The 19,312-nt window shown below is 47.5% G+C and overlaps 1 protein-coding gene across 10 annotated transcripts in view; it reads right to left on the reverse strand.

The window, feature by feature from the left end:
- Positions 1-19,312, reverse strand: part of robo2 (roundabout, axon guidance receptor, homolog 2 (Drosophila)) — a 181,200-nt gene that overhangs the window by 101,237 nt on the left and 60,651 nt on the right. For 4 of the 10 annotated variants that reach the window (XM_029843263.1, XM_029843261.1, XM_029843262.1 and 1 more), the window contains exons 1-2: positions 14,987-15,041; positions 6,593-6,919 (exon numbers count right to left, since the gene is read on the reverse strand). In XM_029843263.1, the coding sequence (XP_029699123.1) occupies positions 6,593-6,919; positions 14,987-15,041 (382 nt within the window). Of the gene's footprint in view, positions 1-6,592; positions 6,920-14,986; positions 15,588-19,312 lie in introns of those variants that run through there. The other 6 variants (XM_029843269.1, XM_029843268.1, XM_029843267.1 and 3 more) reach the window with 2 other exon arrangements.

Raw genomic sequence — 19,312 nt, forward strand, 5'->3', positions numbered from 1 at the left:
AACCTCCCTGTCCCCACCTTCACCCCGGCCCACCCCGGGACCGTTCCCACTGCAGTCTAACGGCGCGCTGGGCACACTTTGAAATCGTACGCCATTAACTCGCCGTCGCTCAAGGTCATCCCGAACCAGTCACAGCGGCCACCCAGCTTCCTCCGCCGACGTGGGCGATGGAAGAAGCGGTGTGGTCGTGTAAAGGTCATACTGCAAAATGGATCGGAACCACAGCTGGCTCAGAAAACGCACTGTTCAACATCTGATATTGTCCACACTCACTTTTGAAAAGCGACCAAAGCGCTCCAGTGTCACTTTCAAACAGCAGGAAATGAAAAAAGGGAGTGAAAAGGAGGGTAGAGAGTGACAGAGGGTGGGAGAGGCAGAGCGATGGAGAGCGCAGGGACCGGCTGATCGGGTTTCAGCTTCAGTCTGCAGCTGTTGAGGGCTCTGGTGGCTAATAAGTGTCCCTTGCAGCAAATAGAACCCAAGCCAAACACAATATCTGTCTGTGCCATCAAGGAATCACCAAGTCAGAACACATCCGGACCCACAGGCCCGTGGCCAAGACAATGATGACAATATAAAGATATGAAGTCAAAGCCTGCAGAAGTGTGCATAGTTCCTATATCCCTAAATAATAAACTATATGTTCTTAAATCCCTTTGAGGCCCTTTTTGGATCTCAGGTCCTAGTTTACATCCCAGTTCTGTTATGAATCTAATGACGCAGAAACTGGGTGTCTCCAGCGTACCTTAGTGTTTGCACAAGCACAAAAACCGGCCTGGAAAGCGCTTACCTTAAGCGGTTTTGTGTGCGCTCGTGCTCTTGTGCAAGCACGTATCCTGTGTAAGTCTGCATAACTGCGCCCAGCGACACACATCCATCAGGGCTGCTGCATGACAGTCATAACCCAGAGCAAACAGACTGAATCACCGGTCTGGCGAGTCTTGACCCAAACACCAGGTCAAACCCACAACAGCATTGTGCACCCTGCTGCACAAAAGTGCAAATGAATGTGCATTTAAGGATGTTTGCGAGAGTAACCAAGGAAATAATGGCCATTTGGATCAGGAACAGCAGAGCAGAAGTAACACACCATTACAAACGCCGGAGGGTGAATCAATTTCAGCGACATTCGATTCAAACCCATATCAGCTGGTGCATGAACTTCAGCCGTCCACCGTGTCACCCTCCTCGCAACCTCTGGATGATGGATTACCATCGCAGCCCGTCTCAAAGGGTCGGAGAGAGTGAGAGAGAGAAAGAGAGAGGTAGAGGAAGGTGGGTGGCGAAGGTCAGTCGCTACGGGGACACAGTCATCAGAGGGGAGCACTGGGTTAAAGAATTATGGTTTGACAGAGATCTGGGGTGGATAGCAGAGGGCTAAAGGTTCTTCAGGGGTCAGGGGATCCAATCCTAGCTGGACTCAACGGAAACCCCCCCCCCCAAAACGCATCAGTCTACAGGGATTTCAGTCAGGGCCACAGTGATGGATTTATATTATCACTCACTTGTCCCATCGCCTTGACAGCAAATAGAGTCAGACATCCAGAAGTTATCTAAATGACATCACACCTGCACAACAACTTAACAGAGAATTAAAGTGGGACCCCCCCACACCCTCCCACACACCCCCTCTCCCCCGTCGAGCATTCCATGCACCGTGCAACTGGTTAACGGACTGATAAATAGCATCATGTTGTCGGGGGTACTTTGATCAGCAGGAAAATGAAAAGGGCAAACTAAATTACAGCCACAAGTCAATTTTAAAGGACAGAACAGAGTACAAGCCCACTGAAATGCAGGAGCCCCGGAGCATTTCTCTGGTTAAAGGCTGATCAATAACCAGCCCGCAGTCAGGTTTTAATAATCCACACTCAGCTGTGAACTAAAAGACAAAGAAGCACCAGAGGATTCCTGAAACAGGTTGAAATAGCTTCTTCCAATGCTAATGGAGTCTTGGTGAGGGAGGAGGCATGGAGCCCCAACAGAGCCACGGGCCAGCTCTCGTCAGAGCGGCCATCAATAACGGTGTCGCCACAGTGGGTGACGGAGGCGGCGAGTAAAGGACTGGGAGTCGGGTGTATGAAGGAAACACAACAAAACCTGCCGCGGCGGGTGCTTCATCTTGCCGGGCGCTAATGGGCGTAAGAAGTGATTGCTCCGGTGTCCTCCGCTTGATGGCTCACTCCCGAGGTGACGGGCCATGCTAGCGGTGACGGATGGCGACGCTCGTGTTTAAGGCGGTTTATGAACTGAAGGGTGACACGGCGGCGCACCGGGGAAAAAAATGGGGAAAAGAGCCGGAGAAAAGGGCGGGGAAAGCTGCTGAAAGGTCATTCGAAACTTCCGTCTTTGCTTCTTCCACCACACCCTCAATGCTGTCATTTCGTAGAGCTGATGTGGGCGCGGCGCGGCGTGTTTCTCATTTTCAGCGCCCAACATGCTTCCCTTGCAGGCCTGGAGGTAACACGGGCGTTCTATTTCCCCTGGAAGCTGGGGAGGTCAAAGCTGGAACGTGGAAGCCGCTGGGGACGGTAAAAGTGCAGCCTCAGTACATATCACGTACGTGGGAACAGTTTGTGTGTGTGACACTGAAAGGTCAGCGCTGGTACTCGATGATTTATATCCCTGAGAGGGGTTTTCTGAATTTCTGTTCCTTTCCATTTGCTCTCCGTGCAGGGCGGGAGGAGCCGGCTGGTGTCAGGAGCTGCTCATTTAGTGTGCCCATCTGATCCTGATGAATGAGAGCCATCTTTATACAGATGTACCAGGCTGCTGAGGACTGTGCGTGCGTGTGTGCGTGCGTGGGGGGATACAAATAAATAACACTTCTTTAGCAAGGTCAGGATCTCCGGCAGCACACACAGAGCCTACACTTTGATTCACAGGGCTTTCCTCTGTCACAGTTTATCGCTAAAATGTATTTCTAACACCTTTATTGTCTCCCCGTTTCTTCCCTGGCAGGGCAGCGCCCGCTTCGACGCAGACTGGGCCATCTGACAATTCTAGATCGCTGCAAGTGTTGAGGGAGATTTATTTTTTCAGGGGGATTCACATATTGCTGTGTGGGCTCTTTTGTCTCACGGCCGCTTATTTTATTTTTTCTTCCCGGAACACGATAACGTCATTGGTTAATGATTCGCACCTCATGGAGAAAACAATTCAAGACAGACGTAATCAGAGGTGCGACCAAATCAGGCAACACGTAGGAATTCAGTTTCACATTGGAGAAGATGTTATCAGCAGCTATTATATAAGGACGTGCGTATCATAAGATACTTTGTTGCTAAACCCGATGACAAAAGGATTTGAAAAACACCTCTTGCCTCTGGCTTGTGCTTCTCCATGGCAACAGTGCAAACGGTGGTGACGCATGAGGATATTCCATGTAGATTGTGCACCACTTGCAGGCTTCTAAACAAATATGGAATTCTCAGAAAGACTGTCTAATCATTACATCACCTGCTAGATTACCCCCCCCCATCATTTAGCCTGTTGATGATGAAAACATGCTGTTTTAAATAGATAATAAGGACAAAATAAGACTTGACTGCCTGACTGTACTCTCAACTTTGTATGAACCTCTCACGTGTTCTATCCTTAATGTTTGGATCTGCTTCTTAATAGCTCGCAATTCAAAATGGTTGCTTTGTTGCAGCTTCTTTAATTACTCCTCATTATTTCTCAAGGACTGCAGCGCAGATCATGCCCGAACATCGGAGATCTGATGAGTTCCAGGGCAGATGTTTGTGTTCTAGCGTGCATGTCTGTCTGGATAAATGCACTCTCCCTCTGATTCCTCATTTCTGGAATGTAATCATGAGCCCAGATGAGCTTTTGAAACCCTCCGCAGGGCAGCTCACCTGACTTCCCACCTGGCCAGCTCCTCCTGGCAGTCCCTTTATTAGCCTTCCTTCATGCTGGACACAACAGGAACAGCTTGGTACCCTCCTCCTCTCTCACCCCCTCACACCTTTCCCAACTCTATTTTCCTGCTAATTACCATGTTGTACGAGCACCAAATGCTACCTAACGATTCACTTAATTGCATAAGCAGTACACTAGATGATATCAAAGGACCTTTTTTGTTCAATCTGAGTCCGAGCAGCATTTAGAGAGAACCAAAGACATCTGTTTAGCATTTTTAAAGGTTGCACTCTGGGCACATTATGCATTTCTACACCTACGCACCTTGGAGGAACACACACACAACATGAGGAAGACAAGACAGCTTCTGCAGGTCCAAGCTAAAAGCTAAATATTTTGAAAGAATTAAGGCATTTAGATCCATCCACAACTTCCCTTTCTCACAGTGTAATCATTCCTAAAATTTGTACGTCCATCTGATTATGAGAGCAGAATGGGCTTCTGATGGGGCTAATTAGCATTTTCCTCGAGATGCTAGCAAGTGTGCCCTGTCACACTTTCATGTCCTGATCTGCGGTATGAGCAATTTATTCAGCACTGAATGGAGCTAACATTTCTGACACAAGCTTCACAATGATTTATGAAGCTGCTCATTGACCTAGTTTATCCCGTAAAGAGAAAAGGGGGCACGTCTTCTATGCAGCTTATTTATGCAGGGGAAGTGACTGGCAGTCCATTTTAAAGAGCATGGGAGGTGGAACAAGATCACAGGGATGACAGAACAAAACTTTTCAAGCACAGGAAATGACCCTGAATTAGCCGCTCATTCGAGAACAATGTGTTTTGACCACGCAGCACTTCTCGTTGACACATTTGGAAGACTAAGCACCACAACCACACACGTCCCGTCGACTGGTCCTTATTAATAATGTAGCTGCAGCCCCCTCAGAGGCCTCTTCCCAGTCTTCCTCTCCTCTCCACCTTTCCAGCCCAGCTTGATGTCCAGCAATGCTCAGTTCTGCAGACACCGAGTCCAATTTGTTTCAGAGCCGCAATTCAATTATCTCACCAGGGTCCTGCTCAACCATTTGTGAATAGAAGTGGTGGCGGAGTGTTCAATATGGAGGGGAATGGGGGGGTGTTTGGTGATCCATATCATGAACACAAACGGAGTTCAACACAGCTATAGATTTAAATGCTGCTTTTTCTTGTGCGATTAGCTATGGCTTTACAATCACTGGACGGATGTCAGGACCTGATAAAGCTAATCACTGCTGTAAGCCAATGCAGAGGATTTAGCACCCCAACCCCCGTTCGCTCCCCCCTCCTAAACCCATCTGGAAAAGAAGGCTGAGAAAGCTCACAACGCATCAAGAATGATGCGACCCACTTTCTTTTTTTTGACCTTTTTTTTTTTTTGCAAAATTTTTATGTAAACTATTTTTATATTGTAAGTTGTGTGGGGATAATAATGTAAATCAGAGACTGACAGAGAGCGAGAGAGCAAGAGAAAAGACAGGCTAACACAATGCAAAAACATGATAAAGCCCCTTTGAGCTGCCAATGGCCAATCACATTATTAGTCCAGGCACAATCCAGCAAAACACCAAGGAGACCTTCCCATTCTGCCTGTCTGATTACTTCTCATTAAAGTTGCAAAGCATCATTAATGTGTTCAAATAATGCAGTAACAGTACATTTTCTCCTTTTCCCACTTCTATGGATCATTTTCTTTTACCTGAATTGTGCTAAGAGTGGATATAATCTAACAGCTAATATTCTGGAGGTAATCGGGTCTCCAACGTGACAAGACTGAAGAGAAGTGTGAATGCAGGCATATCAATGACAGGAAACAAGTACCGGTACAGTAAGCGAGGGAGTGGTTTGTCACCCAAAGACCAGCAGGCTAAATGCTAAGACAAAGGTGCTAAGTGCTAAATGATAAGAAAAAGAGCACTAAAAATAAAAGAGTGTAAAAGGGAAAATATTCCAGAGACTTCATCAATGTTTCATGATCTTTCATTCAGACTGGAGAGAACCTCTTACAGCAATCAATAGATCAAGCTGCTGTCGTGCCAGTTAGCACCTGAGGGTTGCTGGAAGACCCTTGGGATGGCGAGGCAGACGTCAACCCTCACTGAGAGCTGTTTAATTATATTTTTATGTCTGTCAAAAATATGCAATAAAATCATTAATTGTGATTTCACTTTAGAATTACTGTGTGAGGGAGAAGACAATATTTGGATTCCATTCAAAACTATGAATCACTCTCCTAAATGATGAAATCAGATGAAATCAGTTCCTCCTCAAAGTCCCACCAGTAATGAAACCAGAAGCAGATGGAGGCTTTCAACTCCAACCTATCTGTGTAGGAGGTGCTCAACAGGAAGCCCAGCCTGATCCTGCTGGGGAGGCATCTCATCTTCAAAGGTAACCTGATCTCCAGCTCAGGTTGGGCTCGGATAGCATGTGTCAAGTGTCCATCAGGACTTTGATCAACCCGCGCCGCCCCAGAGATGCCCGTGTCTGCCGTGCCGTCGTGGGACTCTCCCACAACTTACTCCAATCTTCCTCGAGATCGCCAAATGTTTATGTTGAAATGCAGGATAGTTGTTAAATTAAATGTCTCAAGTGTATTTTGATGGATATAAATCCAGTCTATTCATCACTGCAAGAGAAAAACCAGGGGAACGGGAAATAAATGAAAAAGACACAAGTCTTGACTTACAGGCTACTTGTAAGGATGCGTTACGGCTGACGGCTTCGCCCAGGTAGTTTCGGGCCACGCAGACGTAAGCTCCATCGTCCGGTTTGCTCCGCCTCCCGTGAACGATCCGGAGGAAGAAAAGCGAGCCGCTGGGTAACAGCATGCGTTGGGAGCGAGGGTTGTCCCGGTCGGTCTCCACCCGCTCGCCATCTTTGTACCACTCCACCGTCGGGGTCGGCCGCCCCTCTGCTTTGCAGTTGAGGGTGGCGGGCTCGCCTTTGGAGACGATCAGGTCGGAGGGATGCTCCACAATCCGGGGTGGGAAGTCCTCCTGGCGCAGACGGGATCCTGGAGGGAACAGAAGACAAGAGCTTGCTCAATATAGAGTAGGAGCCAAGAGGAGAGAATGAGGAATGGCCTTTTTAATCATCCTTGTGAACCCTCAAAAACCCAGAAATGTGAATGTTGTATGAAAGACTGTCCCTAAGGACCCATAGACCTGGGTGCTCAATGAAGGGCTAATTCAGCCATAAAAGAAACACAGTGGTCCATCGTTCAGCATAGCCACATATGCAAAACCCCCTCATCAGCACAAACTCCACTTCAAAGACTCGGGAGTGCACGTACACGTGTGCTCGGCACCTCCATTTGTCTTCTTGGGGATCAGGCATCAAACAGAAGCATATTGACCCATGAACAGGAGGCTGCCTGTTCTCTCTGCCTCCTAATTTGGGATAATTCCTTCCATTTCCTTGTCATTGATTAGTGATCAGGCCTGGTGTCTTGCTCTAAATGGGGCCACAAACAGGGGGTTGTTGTCGAAGGGGTCGCTACAAGCTGCTCCTGGGAGTGCAAGATCTAATCACAATCACGCTGGAAGCTGAAGAGCAACTAAACCAGAGCATGCTGCTGATGGTATTTGTAAAAGGTAATGTCCGCCTGGAAAAAAGCCATTTTTCCATTTAGCGTATCGGCAGAGCGACACGTTTGACACCCCTTCGTACTGGGGTGACTAAATAAATGAGGCAGTAATTAACACAGTGACACTGACAAATGGAAAGCAAGATAAAAGATAAACAGGGGGACTCCCATCTCAAAAGCACATTTATTCTTATCTCACTGGAGCATCTGTTTCCCTCGTAATCCACAGACCCCCTCGGTGGCTTCTGACCAAGGCCAGCCCGCATGAGCATGACTTAAACCACCAGGACATTTCGATTTATACCACTCTAATTTCCTTGAATCCAATTTGTATTCCAATCTACTGCCATCTAACGACGTAAACCTCGAGTCTCCATCTGCTTCAATCAGTAGATGCCTCCACAATTTACCAGAGAAGGACCAGCCCGTATGAGGTGCCTACATCCTTACTGTCCATTTGGGAGAACAAGCCCCGAGCCCATTTCCAGGTTTCCGCCGGACCCTCTCTCTCACTCTTGTTCCAACAAATAGGCTTTCTGTTGCCCTTTTAATGCGATCATTGGTGCTGTGCAATCAAGTGCTCTCTGAGTTGAGGTGAGTGCACTTCACCAGGTCTCAGGGCACGTGTTCCAATCAAAAACCAACACCCCCCCCCCCTCTCCCTTTCCTAGTTTGCAATAACACCCCGTTACTTTTCACGGCTGTTGTCCAGTCATCGGCTCCTGGAGAAAAACCAGGAACAAATCAACAAGCTCAGAGACAAACAAGGAAATCAAAGAGGGATCACTGGGACTAGAGTTGATTCTTTTCCTTTTCTGCTACAGATTCCCTTTTCTGGAACAAATTTCATTTCAGCTTTCAGTGCAATCTCTCCACTAGTACGCTCTGACCACACACGAAGGTGGGATGGGGGGGGGGGGGTCTTTTCTCTTATCTTTGTCACATATGTATTTGTCTGTGCAACAGAAGGTCGGGCCTTTGATGATTTTTTTGGTAATTATTTTTATTGGCTCCCTGGAGAAATCCCACCCTGCCAGCCAAATCAATATCCACACCATGAGGGGGAGGGAGGAGCGGTCCCCAAAGAGGGTCTCATTATCCCGCAAACAGACGAGTGCTTATCACAGGTAACCAGTGGCAACCAGACAAGGAGGCGAAAAGTTTTACTCAAAAAGATCAAGAATAGAAACTACGAGCGTCTTTACATTTGCCGCGGCAGGGAGTTAAGGTGGGTGTTGTCTTCCGGAATCTTTGGAGCTCCGCACAGGCACCTCGCTACAGAGTGATGAATAAATAAAGAGGGGAAAAGGAACAGAAAACCTCAAAGAAATTTCAGACGGAATGAATTATGCATCCCATCAACAGCGCCCCCTTCTAAAATCTATATTTCCGAATGCTTTTTCAGCTTCCCCTCGACCTCCCACTCTATCTCCTGTCTCCTTCACTTGCTCCTTGTCCTGTTACAGCCTGCCCTCGCTGTGAGGATGACAGAGTTATATCCGTCATGTCATCAAAAGGAAATGGGAGGCAGCACTGGGGCTTGAGGGGGATGGTGGCGATGGCGGCGGTAGAACGGCGTTACCAGCCATCCTTGCCTTTGCAGTGACCCGCTGTGACACTCGCAAGCGGCCCGCTCGGCACACAAGATTCATCTTCTTTACAGTGGGCTGTCAGTGGCTTCACAGCCCAGGAGCCCCCTCCCTACACCCCAGACACCAGACATTCAGCTTGGAGGATGCGGTGAAGTGGCGTGACCAGAAATGCTTCCTTTCCCCCCCTCAAACATGCTGGTAAGAGCCCAGTTGGGGGACATCTCAGTGCTGGGCCATAGCTGCTGTTAAAGCGGCTACCCAGGGGTCATAGCTTTAAATTAATTGACACCAGAGTCGGTCCCCATCACATCTACTCTGTGCCTTGTTGCCAAACTGGGTTCTGCTGGTCTTTTCCCAGTGTGGGTTCCTGCTGTTTGCAGTCTACGACACGGGGACTCCAGTCTAATAAGTTCATGATCGGAGGAAGCGCAATCTCTACTGGACAGCTACTTGATTTATTGTTTATTTTCTTTTTATTCTATCAATTTTTTATGGTTCTGGCTGTCTTTTTGGGTGGTTTAGTGCTGTGAAATAAAGGCGTGTTTACCGGTAAGTGTATTCTTTAATTGCATCATAAGTTACAAACGACACGACCTGAGCTAGCCCGTGAGCTTGCTGGCGAGCTAATACGATGAGCTCCGTTCCACCTCAGTGACACTCTGCCGCTCGGGTTGCAATCTATATTCTGAAAGCAAACAGAGGGGTAACTTTAGGGGCCACTCTCAACATTTCACTGAATCTCTGCTTGCCTCCAACATCAGATCGAATTCCAGTTGGTGTATTTCAGGCAGTGGTGTGTCGGGGTCGTATTGACTCTGCATCTGTGTATTTGCCCTCTCCATTGCATGCACTTGGAATACATAAATAGACTGTGGGAAACAGAATATTATTACAGAGGACTCATATACAACACAACTGATTTACATGGCTTGCATTTCAATGACTTATCCATCTATATTTTCCATTTATTTGCTCTTCATTGTTTTATCGGTATCCATAACCAAGTATGAGGCTGAGGTTGGAGAAAAAGATGAAGGTGCTGCTGGATTTTTACTGAATAATGCAACAACCACCATTCCTAGCTGCTGGGACACGATTTGAGGCATTAAACTGCATATAATACAGATAAAATGATTTCCAAGGCCAGTGCTTTCATGCATGCCGCTCTCTGCACGCCCCCACCATCTTCAGCCTTCTGTGTTTTCCATCAAATCCTTCCGAGAAGAAGATCTTTTGTCTGCCTTTCAATTCAGTTCAGTTGTCATAACAGTAAAAATTCAGAGTTTTGTGTATTTTACAACATTTTACAGCACCAAATAGCATCAGCTGCTTTGCCTTCAAGCATTGGGATGGTTTGGATTTTTTTACTTACATCATTACCCACCACAGTAGATTGAACAAACCAAAATAAATACATGAGGAGGGGAAGACCATCTGGTAACCATGACGCACTGGTTTGAAGGATGAGTGGAGAACTGGTGTGCTGCCTGTCGTTAAAAGACAGCCCCCACGTCCAGCCACTTCTGTGGTCTCTTGGCCCCACACAAAGAAAAAGAAGTACAACCAAAAAGTAACTGACAGGCTCAGAAAGCGGAGCCAGGTAATGAAATGGCCCTCACTGCTCACTGTTGGTGGTTAAGGGACGAAACACAGAGTCGAGAGAGAGAGATTACATTTCTAGCCCATGTGACACCTGTTCTGCTCTGGCAACAAGATTGAAAGTCACCAATGCAAGTGGATGGAGGACTTATTCACCCAATCTGGCTACATACATTCACTCAAATTTAGAAAACAATTGACTTGATTGTTGTGAATGACACATACACACACACACACACACACACACACACACACATTTCCTGACCTCTAAATGACACACTGTGAGTGTCCCTCCTGAGAAATCACCACCATCCTGTATGTGAGACTGGTCTAGACCTGTGCTGGTGGTTTCTCACCAGTTGCAGCAATGGTTACAAAGCTTGAATTGAGCTTGACTGGGGTTTAATGGGTTTCCAGCAAGTGCAAGGAGTTTTAAATTCTAATATTACTCAAGCTTTGACCAAATTATGAATAAAATGTCTCTACCGACTCTGCAGAAGCCATTATCTATAGGGGTTAAGTCAATAGGGGTGAGGGTTTCTTCATTATTTTCAATGAAACTGGCTCGGCGCCGTCATGGCTGCACGATCAGAAGCGTCGTCCACGGATGCAGATGGTGGAACGAAGCAGTTAATTCATTGGTTCCTCCGCGGTGATCGGAGTTAGAGCGGTGCTGGGCTGCCTCTCCCTGTGACGGATGTGCGGTCCGCTGTCACGCTCCCCCCGTCCATCCCCGCGCAGAAAGACAGCTCATGCATGTTTTATCAGCGGGCCTGACCTCGCCTTGAAGACGCCGGAGGGACGAGAAGTTCAGGTGCAACCATTGCACGCACGGCAACGGTGACCCGAGTTTGCGGGACGCATCCTCAAACAAGGCGCCGCACCATGAAGATGATAAGACGATGGGATGTCTCTTTCTGTGCAGCTCGGCTCTGCTCATGACAGCTGCTAATAACTAATCCACCTTGCACATGGGAAGTTTGTACGTTCGCACTGGTATCTCCCGTTGATCAATAAGGGTCGTCCATTATCGTCTACTCATCAGGGATTATGTAACACGCAACTGTCAGTCTGTCTAAACTCCCCCTTCCTCCTCCCGCCGTTGGCAGAGTAACTCATTTTCTGGAGGTGGGACTACTGGATACGTGTCGAGGGGCCCGGTGGGGTGGGCGCAGGTGTGTGAGACAGGTGAAGGCCACGGCCGCTTCATTTGCCTTGCTCCTCCCACTCCCACCTGCATACAGAGGCACCGACTATTCCACCATCGCAGGTGCGCGATGGGCCCGACGCTGTTTGAATTCCACCCTCATGAACAGTGTCAACGGCATTTGTGAATTAAAGAAGGGCTGGGAACGCGGCGAAGATGGGAAATGTTAAAAGTCACGTTAGGAAAGCGATTTGTTCACATTTCAGCTTTGAATCTCTTCCCGGACCTCTTCCTTTTGTAGGTTTTTGGTCCTCTAGGTGAAAACATTAAAGGCATTACTGTGTTTCCCGCTCTGTAAATGTCAGGGGTATGCTTGGCTGGGCCTTAATAAAGTGGAGGTAATGCAGGAATAAGTGGTACCTCGCCACAGCATTCTCCCCCGGCCCTCTAACAAAATCAGCCTGGTGCATCGCCTGACATTTTCCGCCTTGCTCTTGCATTAGGACCCCGTGACAGTATTAACCATCGCAGAATATAAAGCAGCGGCCAATCCTTTTATATTTGTGTGATTGCAGGTCAGGCCTTTCCTTTTAAAGTGAAATATGCAAAGATTAAAATCTCTTCTGCTCTGGCATAAGTGCTCACAGTTGCTGCCTGCTGAAATATGAGCTACATGCTAGCCAGACCTGGCAGTTAAAATATCACAAGAGCTGACAAGCCCACCTCATGGTACAGTAACAACACATCTCTCTCTCTCTCAAACACATTGAAACAATGTTGTTCTCTTGTTTGTTCTGCGCTTCCTTCTCTTCCACTCACAATCACCGTCTCTGTTCTTACCCTCCACTTATATCTGATGCTGATCAGACAGCAGATAGACACCAGATGCAGAGAACGATGGTCCAGGATGAGACAGGGCAGAGGTCCCCCACCCCCACCGGCCACAAAGAGCACCCGCGTGGAGTCACCCAGAAGCAGCGATCAAACAACGGAATTAATTCCGATATTTGGCAATAACTGCGATAGTTTTAAGGCCTCATCCCTCACCTCGACTGTTTTAATCTGGGCTCACTTTAAACCTCTTTCACTCCATCACGACGATCAACAGAGCCATTTGTTTGGGCAACTTGATTACATCAATTCTCTCACTCTGCTAACATACAGCAAGCTGCATGCCATCGAGATCAGTGGCGAACCCCAACGATGATCTCCACAGTGTTTTAGGGAGATTTCAGTCCAGCCACATCGCGATGAGAGTGAGGCCATCAGCTCCCTCATCACGTAAAAGCACCTAGGACAACTCAGAATAGCACCCGGCTCAGGAGCGCATGTCTACTATGCAAAGTATGTTATAATCCCGCTTGGAAAGCCAAAGTTTAAGAGATAAACAGACATCTGCTGACTGATGGGCTCTCTGAGAGCTATTTTAATATTAGTTTGGCAAAGTGTGACGACCCATTTTCAGATTTCTCCCAGGTCTCTGTGCAATCCCCTCTCCTCCTGGCACCAACACCCACCCACATCAGCCTTGTTTTCTTCCAGCCTCACCCTTTCCACCGATCCTCCTCTCTCCTCCACACTGGCTACATTAATCACAGCACACTAAACAGCCACTGACACCATTCACAAGACCGGGCTTTGTTGGCAACGCTGGTCGTGAATGCAACTCCAGACCTTTTTTGTCTGCCTAAGTGGACTCTTAGAAGAAGCCCCTCCCTCTCCGAGGACACACAGATTACCTCAAAAAAAAAGAAAGAAAAGGGGCTGGGTGATGTGTTCCTGCTGTAGCAATGGAGGTGGATGGCAAAAAAAAGGATGGTGGGGAGAAGGACTGGGAAGATCCACTGCTCCTGGGGAGTGGTGCACCCTCTCCCTCTGGAGACAGCTCGCAATGCCATCAGCTACTGCTTAGCAACCAGTGGGATTGGCTTAACATAATGAACGATGCACAAAATAGAACAATAAAGCATTAAGAAAAGAAAAGAAAAAAATCCCAATCCTGAGCAGGACATCCAGCAAGACGGCTTCAGCCCCCTCAAACTCACAGCTGTGAGGAAAAAAAGCAAGAGCTGACAGGTGAAAGAAAAGGAAAACGGGGCCTCAGAGGCTTTCCAAATCAGTGACATCAACAACAGCTCGGCTTTACATAGTGCTAAGTTGTAAAACCAACAGGCAGCAAGCGCGTGTGAATCATCACTCGCACGGCAGTGATGCCTTGTGTCAGTCGCTGACTGGTCAACACTGTTGTTCTCACACTGTGATCATGATCCCAGGTTTGTCCCTGCACTGTTTCGCAAGAGCCAAATGTGGAAACAGGTGCGTCTGATCGTGGAATGGCAAAAAAAGGCAAAAAAAACAGACAGATTGATGCATTTTAAAGCCTCCCCCCATTACACCAGATGTAGGTTGGAGTGATCCGCCTCACTCAACCTTTTTAAAGACTTCTGTAAATCCAAACGGGGAGAAGCATCTGTAGCTGTTCCACTGAAGGCCAGTGAATCCTAGAGGGGGGAAATGCTGATTTTGCACTCGGGGGCAGATTAAACAAAGCTTCAGGCTTCAGAAATTATGCAGTGTCTGTGTCCCTTCCATCAATATTAAAGTTTAATCAAACAAATGGGAATAATAAAGTGGAGCACCGTCCCAGCGTGGATTTAAGCCGGCTTACAATGCGCAATCAGGACAGAGAAATCCTTAAACAAACAAAAAAAAAAATCCCCAAATGACCACAGCGGTGCAGTTTACATCAGAGGAGAGTCGTTTTCACCCAACACCTGCAAGCAAGTCAGCCTGTTCCGCAACGGGTTGAACCCCCTTTTTACTCGATTAAACTATCCTGCAAGACTGCGCAGAACTATAAATATGTCGTTTGAAATCAGTGCTCTGCACGTTTGCGTCAGTTAGCAGGTTGATATCAACAGCGTGCTTTGGAATAAGCTTCTGTAGTTTAAGAGATTACATTTTTAATTCAACGCTTTTCCATTCAGAACACAACCTGATCTAATTAAGTAATAGTCCTTATAATCTATAAATGTACTTAAATGAATTTAGAATAATGAGAAATAAAATGCATATCAACGCGGGCCATGAGCAGCAGAGGATTTTCAGTAAAAAGCCTTTAAAAGCTTTTAAAACAACGCATGTAAAACAACTTACCATCAACTTGAAAATACAGTAATCCACCAACAAGGATGAACGCTAGCGGACCCATTCTAGCATATTAAACATCCACAGCGGACACAGGGAATCCCGAAACTCAATGAAGACCAAAAAAAACAATGATAAAATATGTCCAAAATGACAGACTGAGTCAATTCCGCGTCACTCGGAGTTTGGCTCAAGTCCTACTGACTCAAAAAAGCCAGTGCCAATGTCCAAAATCTGACAGGATCCATTCCGCAGCGCGTCACCGGGACCTTCTCGGGTCATTCATATCCAAACAACCCCCCCAGAAACCAAACTCTTCTAGTGTTTATCCGCGTCTTTTATTCTCCCCAAGTTGGTCCGGTACGCGTGTGAGAGAACACGCGTCCTCCTCCGCGGGGTCTCGGCTCCTCACGACGCGTCTCTGACTAATCTTCAGCGATGTCTCCACGCTTCAACACATGGTTCCGCCGACTCCGCGCCTGGAAAACCAGCCTCCAACTATCGGGCATTCCCGCAAAGTAGTTTCATTCAAACGGAAGCCAGCCTCCAAACTACCCATGCGGTTTGCGTGGGATAAAGCGTTGCAAATGTACAGTCATAGTACAGGACACTTCCACATCTTCCTCCTCCAGCTCAGCTTTTTTTTTTTTTCCTGGCGTGAACAGCGCAGCCGCTAGGAGCGCACGCACGGTCCCTGCCTGTCCGGCGCACACCGGAGCCCGACACACTGCAGCCAACGCGCACCAGCGGTGGGAGACGCAAAGGGACCAGCGGGAGGAAGGAAAAAGACGCGGAGAGGTTGTGGGTCAGCCCAGATGTGTGGATGGACCGCGTCTCCACCGATACAGACGTGACAGAGGGTAGAGTTCGCGAGGAGGCGCCAACTCTTTCATTTTAGTCATTTAGGAAATTAAATATATGCCTATATTATTGGTAAGACAGAAATTTAATCTATAGAGCCTTATTGTCCGTTTTGGGGATAGAACAGACGTGAACCTGAACGCAACATTCTAATTCTGGAAGACAAATAGCCTTATCAAGATATTGGAGCGTAATTGTAGAGAGGGTTTCTGTCAGGAATCAATAAGTGACTGACCTGCCCTGGGCAATGATTTAGGGGACAGGGTGGTCTGTCTGCGCAACATGAACGACGTACAGGTATGTGGGTTCACTTCAACAAACCCCACCAGAAAATGGCATCAAATGTGACGATATGATGAATGATTCACACAGTAATCAGGGACAAACATTTGCTGAAGTCCAGTGGCAGAGAGAGGTCTCGGAAGTAGTCCGCGCTAACACCCAGAACTCCAGCGCTCCCCCCGTGTGAGGAATGAGCTGTGAGCTCCCCCTACCGGCGACTATTGGAAGCGTTTCCACGACATCAGGGCTTCTTTTCTTTCTAATCAGGGGAAAGTAGAAGCAAATAAAATATTTTTCTTTTACAACAATTGCATTGTCTCGCAACAGTTGTCTCAGTGAATGAATTTATAATGCAGCCACATAGCTCATGAAATATAAGATGTTTATGACCAGACAGGAAACCAAAGCATACACACATACGTGCATACATTCTAACAGGTTTCCATCAGCGCACACGAAACAAGCAGGGACACAGCTACAAAGGCCTCTACGTCACACATTTGATGAAAGTCAAGTGCGGAACAAAGCCATCCAAAGTTCCAGTGCGTGCCCTGAAGGTGTCTTTGAAAGCTATATTCCACCAATAAAAAAATAAAGAGTCTAACACCCTGACAGGATGGCTTTGAAATAGGGGAACCACTTCAATTGCCTTTAATTGTAGCTTTGACTTCTCTCTTTTTCTTCTTCCCCTTGTTCCGTTTGTCTGCGGGGCGACGTGTTCCGACTTGCCCTGCGAAGGCCCCACTGTTGAAGTGTGACATGTTGTAAGTTTGTTAGCCCGCTCCCAGCTCAGGCGGCGCTGTCAGCCGGCCAGACGCGGTGATTTGTCTTCATATTTTAATATGTTTGCGAGCAGCATGCAAATACTCCGCCACCAGGCCTCTGTAGTGTCCCAGATTCTGTCTGCCCGCGCGAACACACAATCAAACAGAAATTTATTGTGTCATCAGTGCTGAAGGCTTAAGCCACATAAAAGAGAAAAAAGAATTAGAGGTTATTTACCAGAAGGAATTACACTCCTCAAACATAAACAAGGGAGTGTAAGGCTCTATTGATAGAAAAAAGCAATACACTATAATTCTTCCTCAGGCCCGGCCTTTTATTCCTCGCTTTCAATCACTGGATCTGAGGTCGAGGCTGTGGTATTCTTTCCAGCAGGAAGTGGATTTATTTTAATAAAGACCAGGGGAGATGTTTACTCAGGGCAAGGCGTGACACACTGGAGATGGGATGGCGATAGTGACAACTCATGGACAAAATTAAGAGCATCTGCCTCCACCGTTGGCATAAAAAAGACCCATTATCTATTTTTTGGTGAGCGTATTTCTATTGTTAAAATGGAAGTGTCTTCAAAGGTTGTTGGCTCAGAAAAGCTGCCTCTGCCAAAACTACTAAATAAAAAAGGGTCTTGTGTGCAATTACAGGCATTTTCTTTTATTCCATCGCCTCTAAAAGCAATTTGACTTTCACTCCAGCTGAAATGTTCCATTTGTTTTGACCCAAACCAATCACATCATAATTACTGTCACATTTCTTTTGTCGCTGCGGTGCTTTTAACCCAATCAAAACTAATAATCAATCAAAAGGGTTCCCTGGATTGTCCACGGAGCATCTGCTGCCTGATGGATCCAGGGTGGAGTCCTTCATTGGGGCTGTTTCAGCGTGACCGGCATCAATTCTTGTCTACTCTAAGCGTGGCGAGATGGGTCAAGTTGATCCCCAACGTCCAGTCATGCGTGTGTGTGTTTCAATGGGAAGACTTGACGAAGAGCCTCCTGCAGAAGGTGGCTCTGCATTGTCACTGCAGCCTTGACAAACTCAGATGCTGTGTGTGTGCCTGCATGTGCGCATGTGTGTGTGCATCTGTTCTTGTATTTGCTACATACTCAGTACCAAAATCCATATTCTGCTAGCAAAGTGAGGACGATTGTTGACGCAAAGACAATTTAACTGTTCCTCACAACTTTGAAGGACTGATTGAGGATCCTAAAGTTTGAGGTTTGATTAGGGTTGGGGGGTTAGTTGGGATGGTTAGGGTTAGGGTAGGGGGCAATGCATAATGCCTGTGGAGGTCCTCACAAAGATAGAAATACAAGGATGAGGGTGTGTGTGCATGTAAGTGTGTGTGTGTCTGGGGGAGGAAAGTGTTTTTAATTGTGAGCCAGGTCAGGGGTTCAGGTAGCAGCATCACTCACGATGGGTTCAGAGTGGTATTTAGGGAGCTCTTAGCTGGATATCTTTCATGGCTGAGTATCCCCTTACTGGGTCCGGGTCTCTGTGTTGGGATGATTAGGAGCTGGAGGTTGGGGAGGGGTTGGTGGCGCTGCATGGAGGAAGGAGTGGGGGGGTGCACGGAGGGGTGATTAATGTAGATGTCAGTGGTGGCCCTCCCTCTGCCGCCGCCACCCCAGCATCCATAATAACACCTGGGGAAAAGAGAGCGGGCCTACCTGCAGCCCAGGCTCCCTCAGCTGGGCATGATTCTTCCCCATGATCCTCCTCTGTCAGCAGTCCTGTCACTTTGCGCGGATCAGACCCTTATTAATGGCCCTCCGTGTCAAACACAGATATTAAGCCGCGCTGGGCTCCGCGCAATATCACCCACATACTGTAGGTGCGCACGCGCGCTGACACAATCGGCCCTGCGCACAATATGCCAAGACACAAAACACACACGCGGAGGAGCCATAACTCACAACTGCATGTGCATTAACATTTGCTGAAGTATTACTTTTTTATTTAGCATTCATTCCCAGCCTGACACAAAGTCCATAGATCTACGAGACATCTCTCTTTCCCTTCCAGCCTTCCAGTCTTTAATATACAGAGCCCAATATTACATTATGCCCAAAGAATGACGGATCTTTCCCCATGATGCATGGGCCAGAAATGCAAATCTTTCTATTCAGGCTTCAAAAGGTTACCCGCTGCTGCTCAGTGAAATTGGGCTCCGTGGAAGAAGGGAGGAAGTTACAGCAAATGAGGTTTTTGGGAGATGTAGCAGCAGATCCGGGTTCAGCAAAGTGTGTTAAAATGAAGGCGGCGGCCTCACAGAGGACATGAGCGGACGGAACGAGGCGGTACGAAGGAGACGACACCTGAGCCCAGCCCGGAGAGAGGCTTCCATCAGCAGGACACGGAATCTGCCCGGAATGCACAGCCCGCCCTCCTCCGAGAAGACAGGAAGTGAGA

This window comes from Takifugu rubripes, chromosome 11 (genome assembly GCF_901000725.2).
Source record: "Takifugu rubripes chromosome 11, fTakRub1.2, whole genome shotgun sequence".
NCBI classification, from domain to species: Eukaryota; Metazoa; Chordata; class Actinopteri; order Tetraodontiformes; family Tetraodontidae; genus Takifugu; species Takifugu rubripes.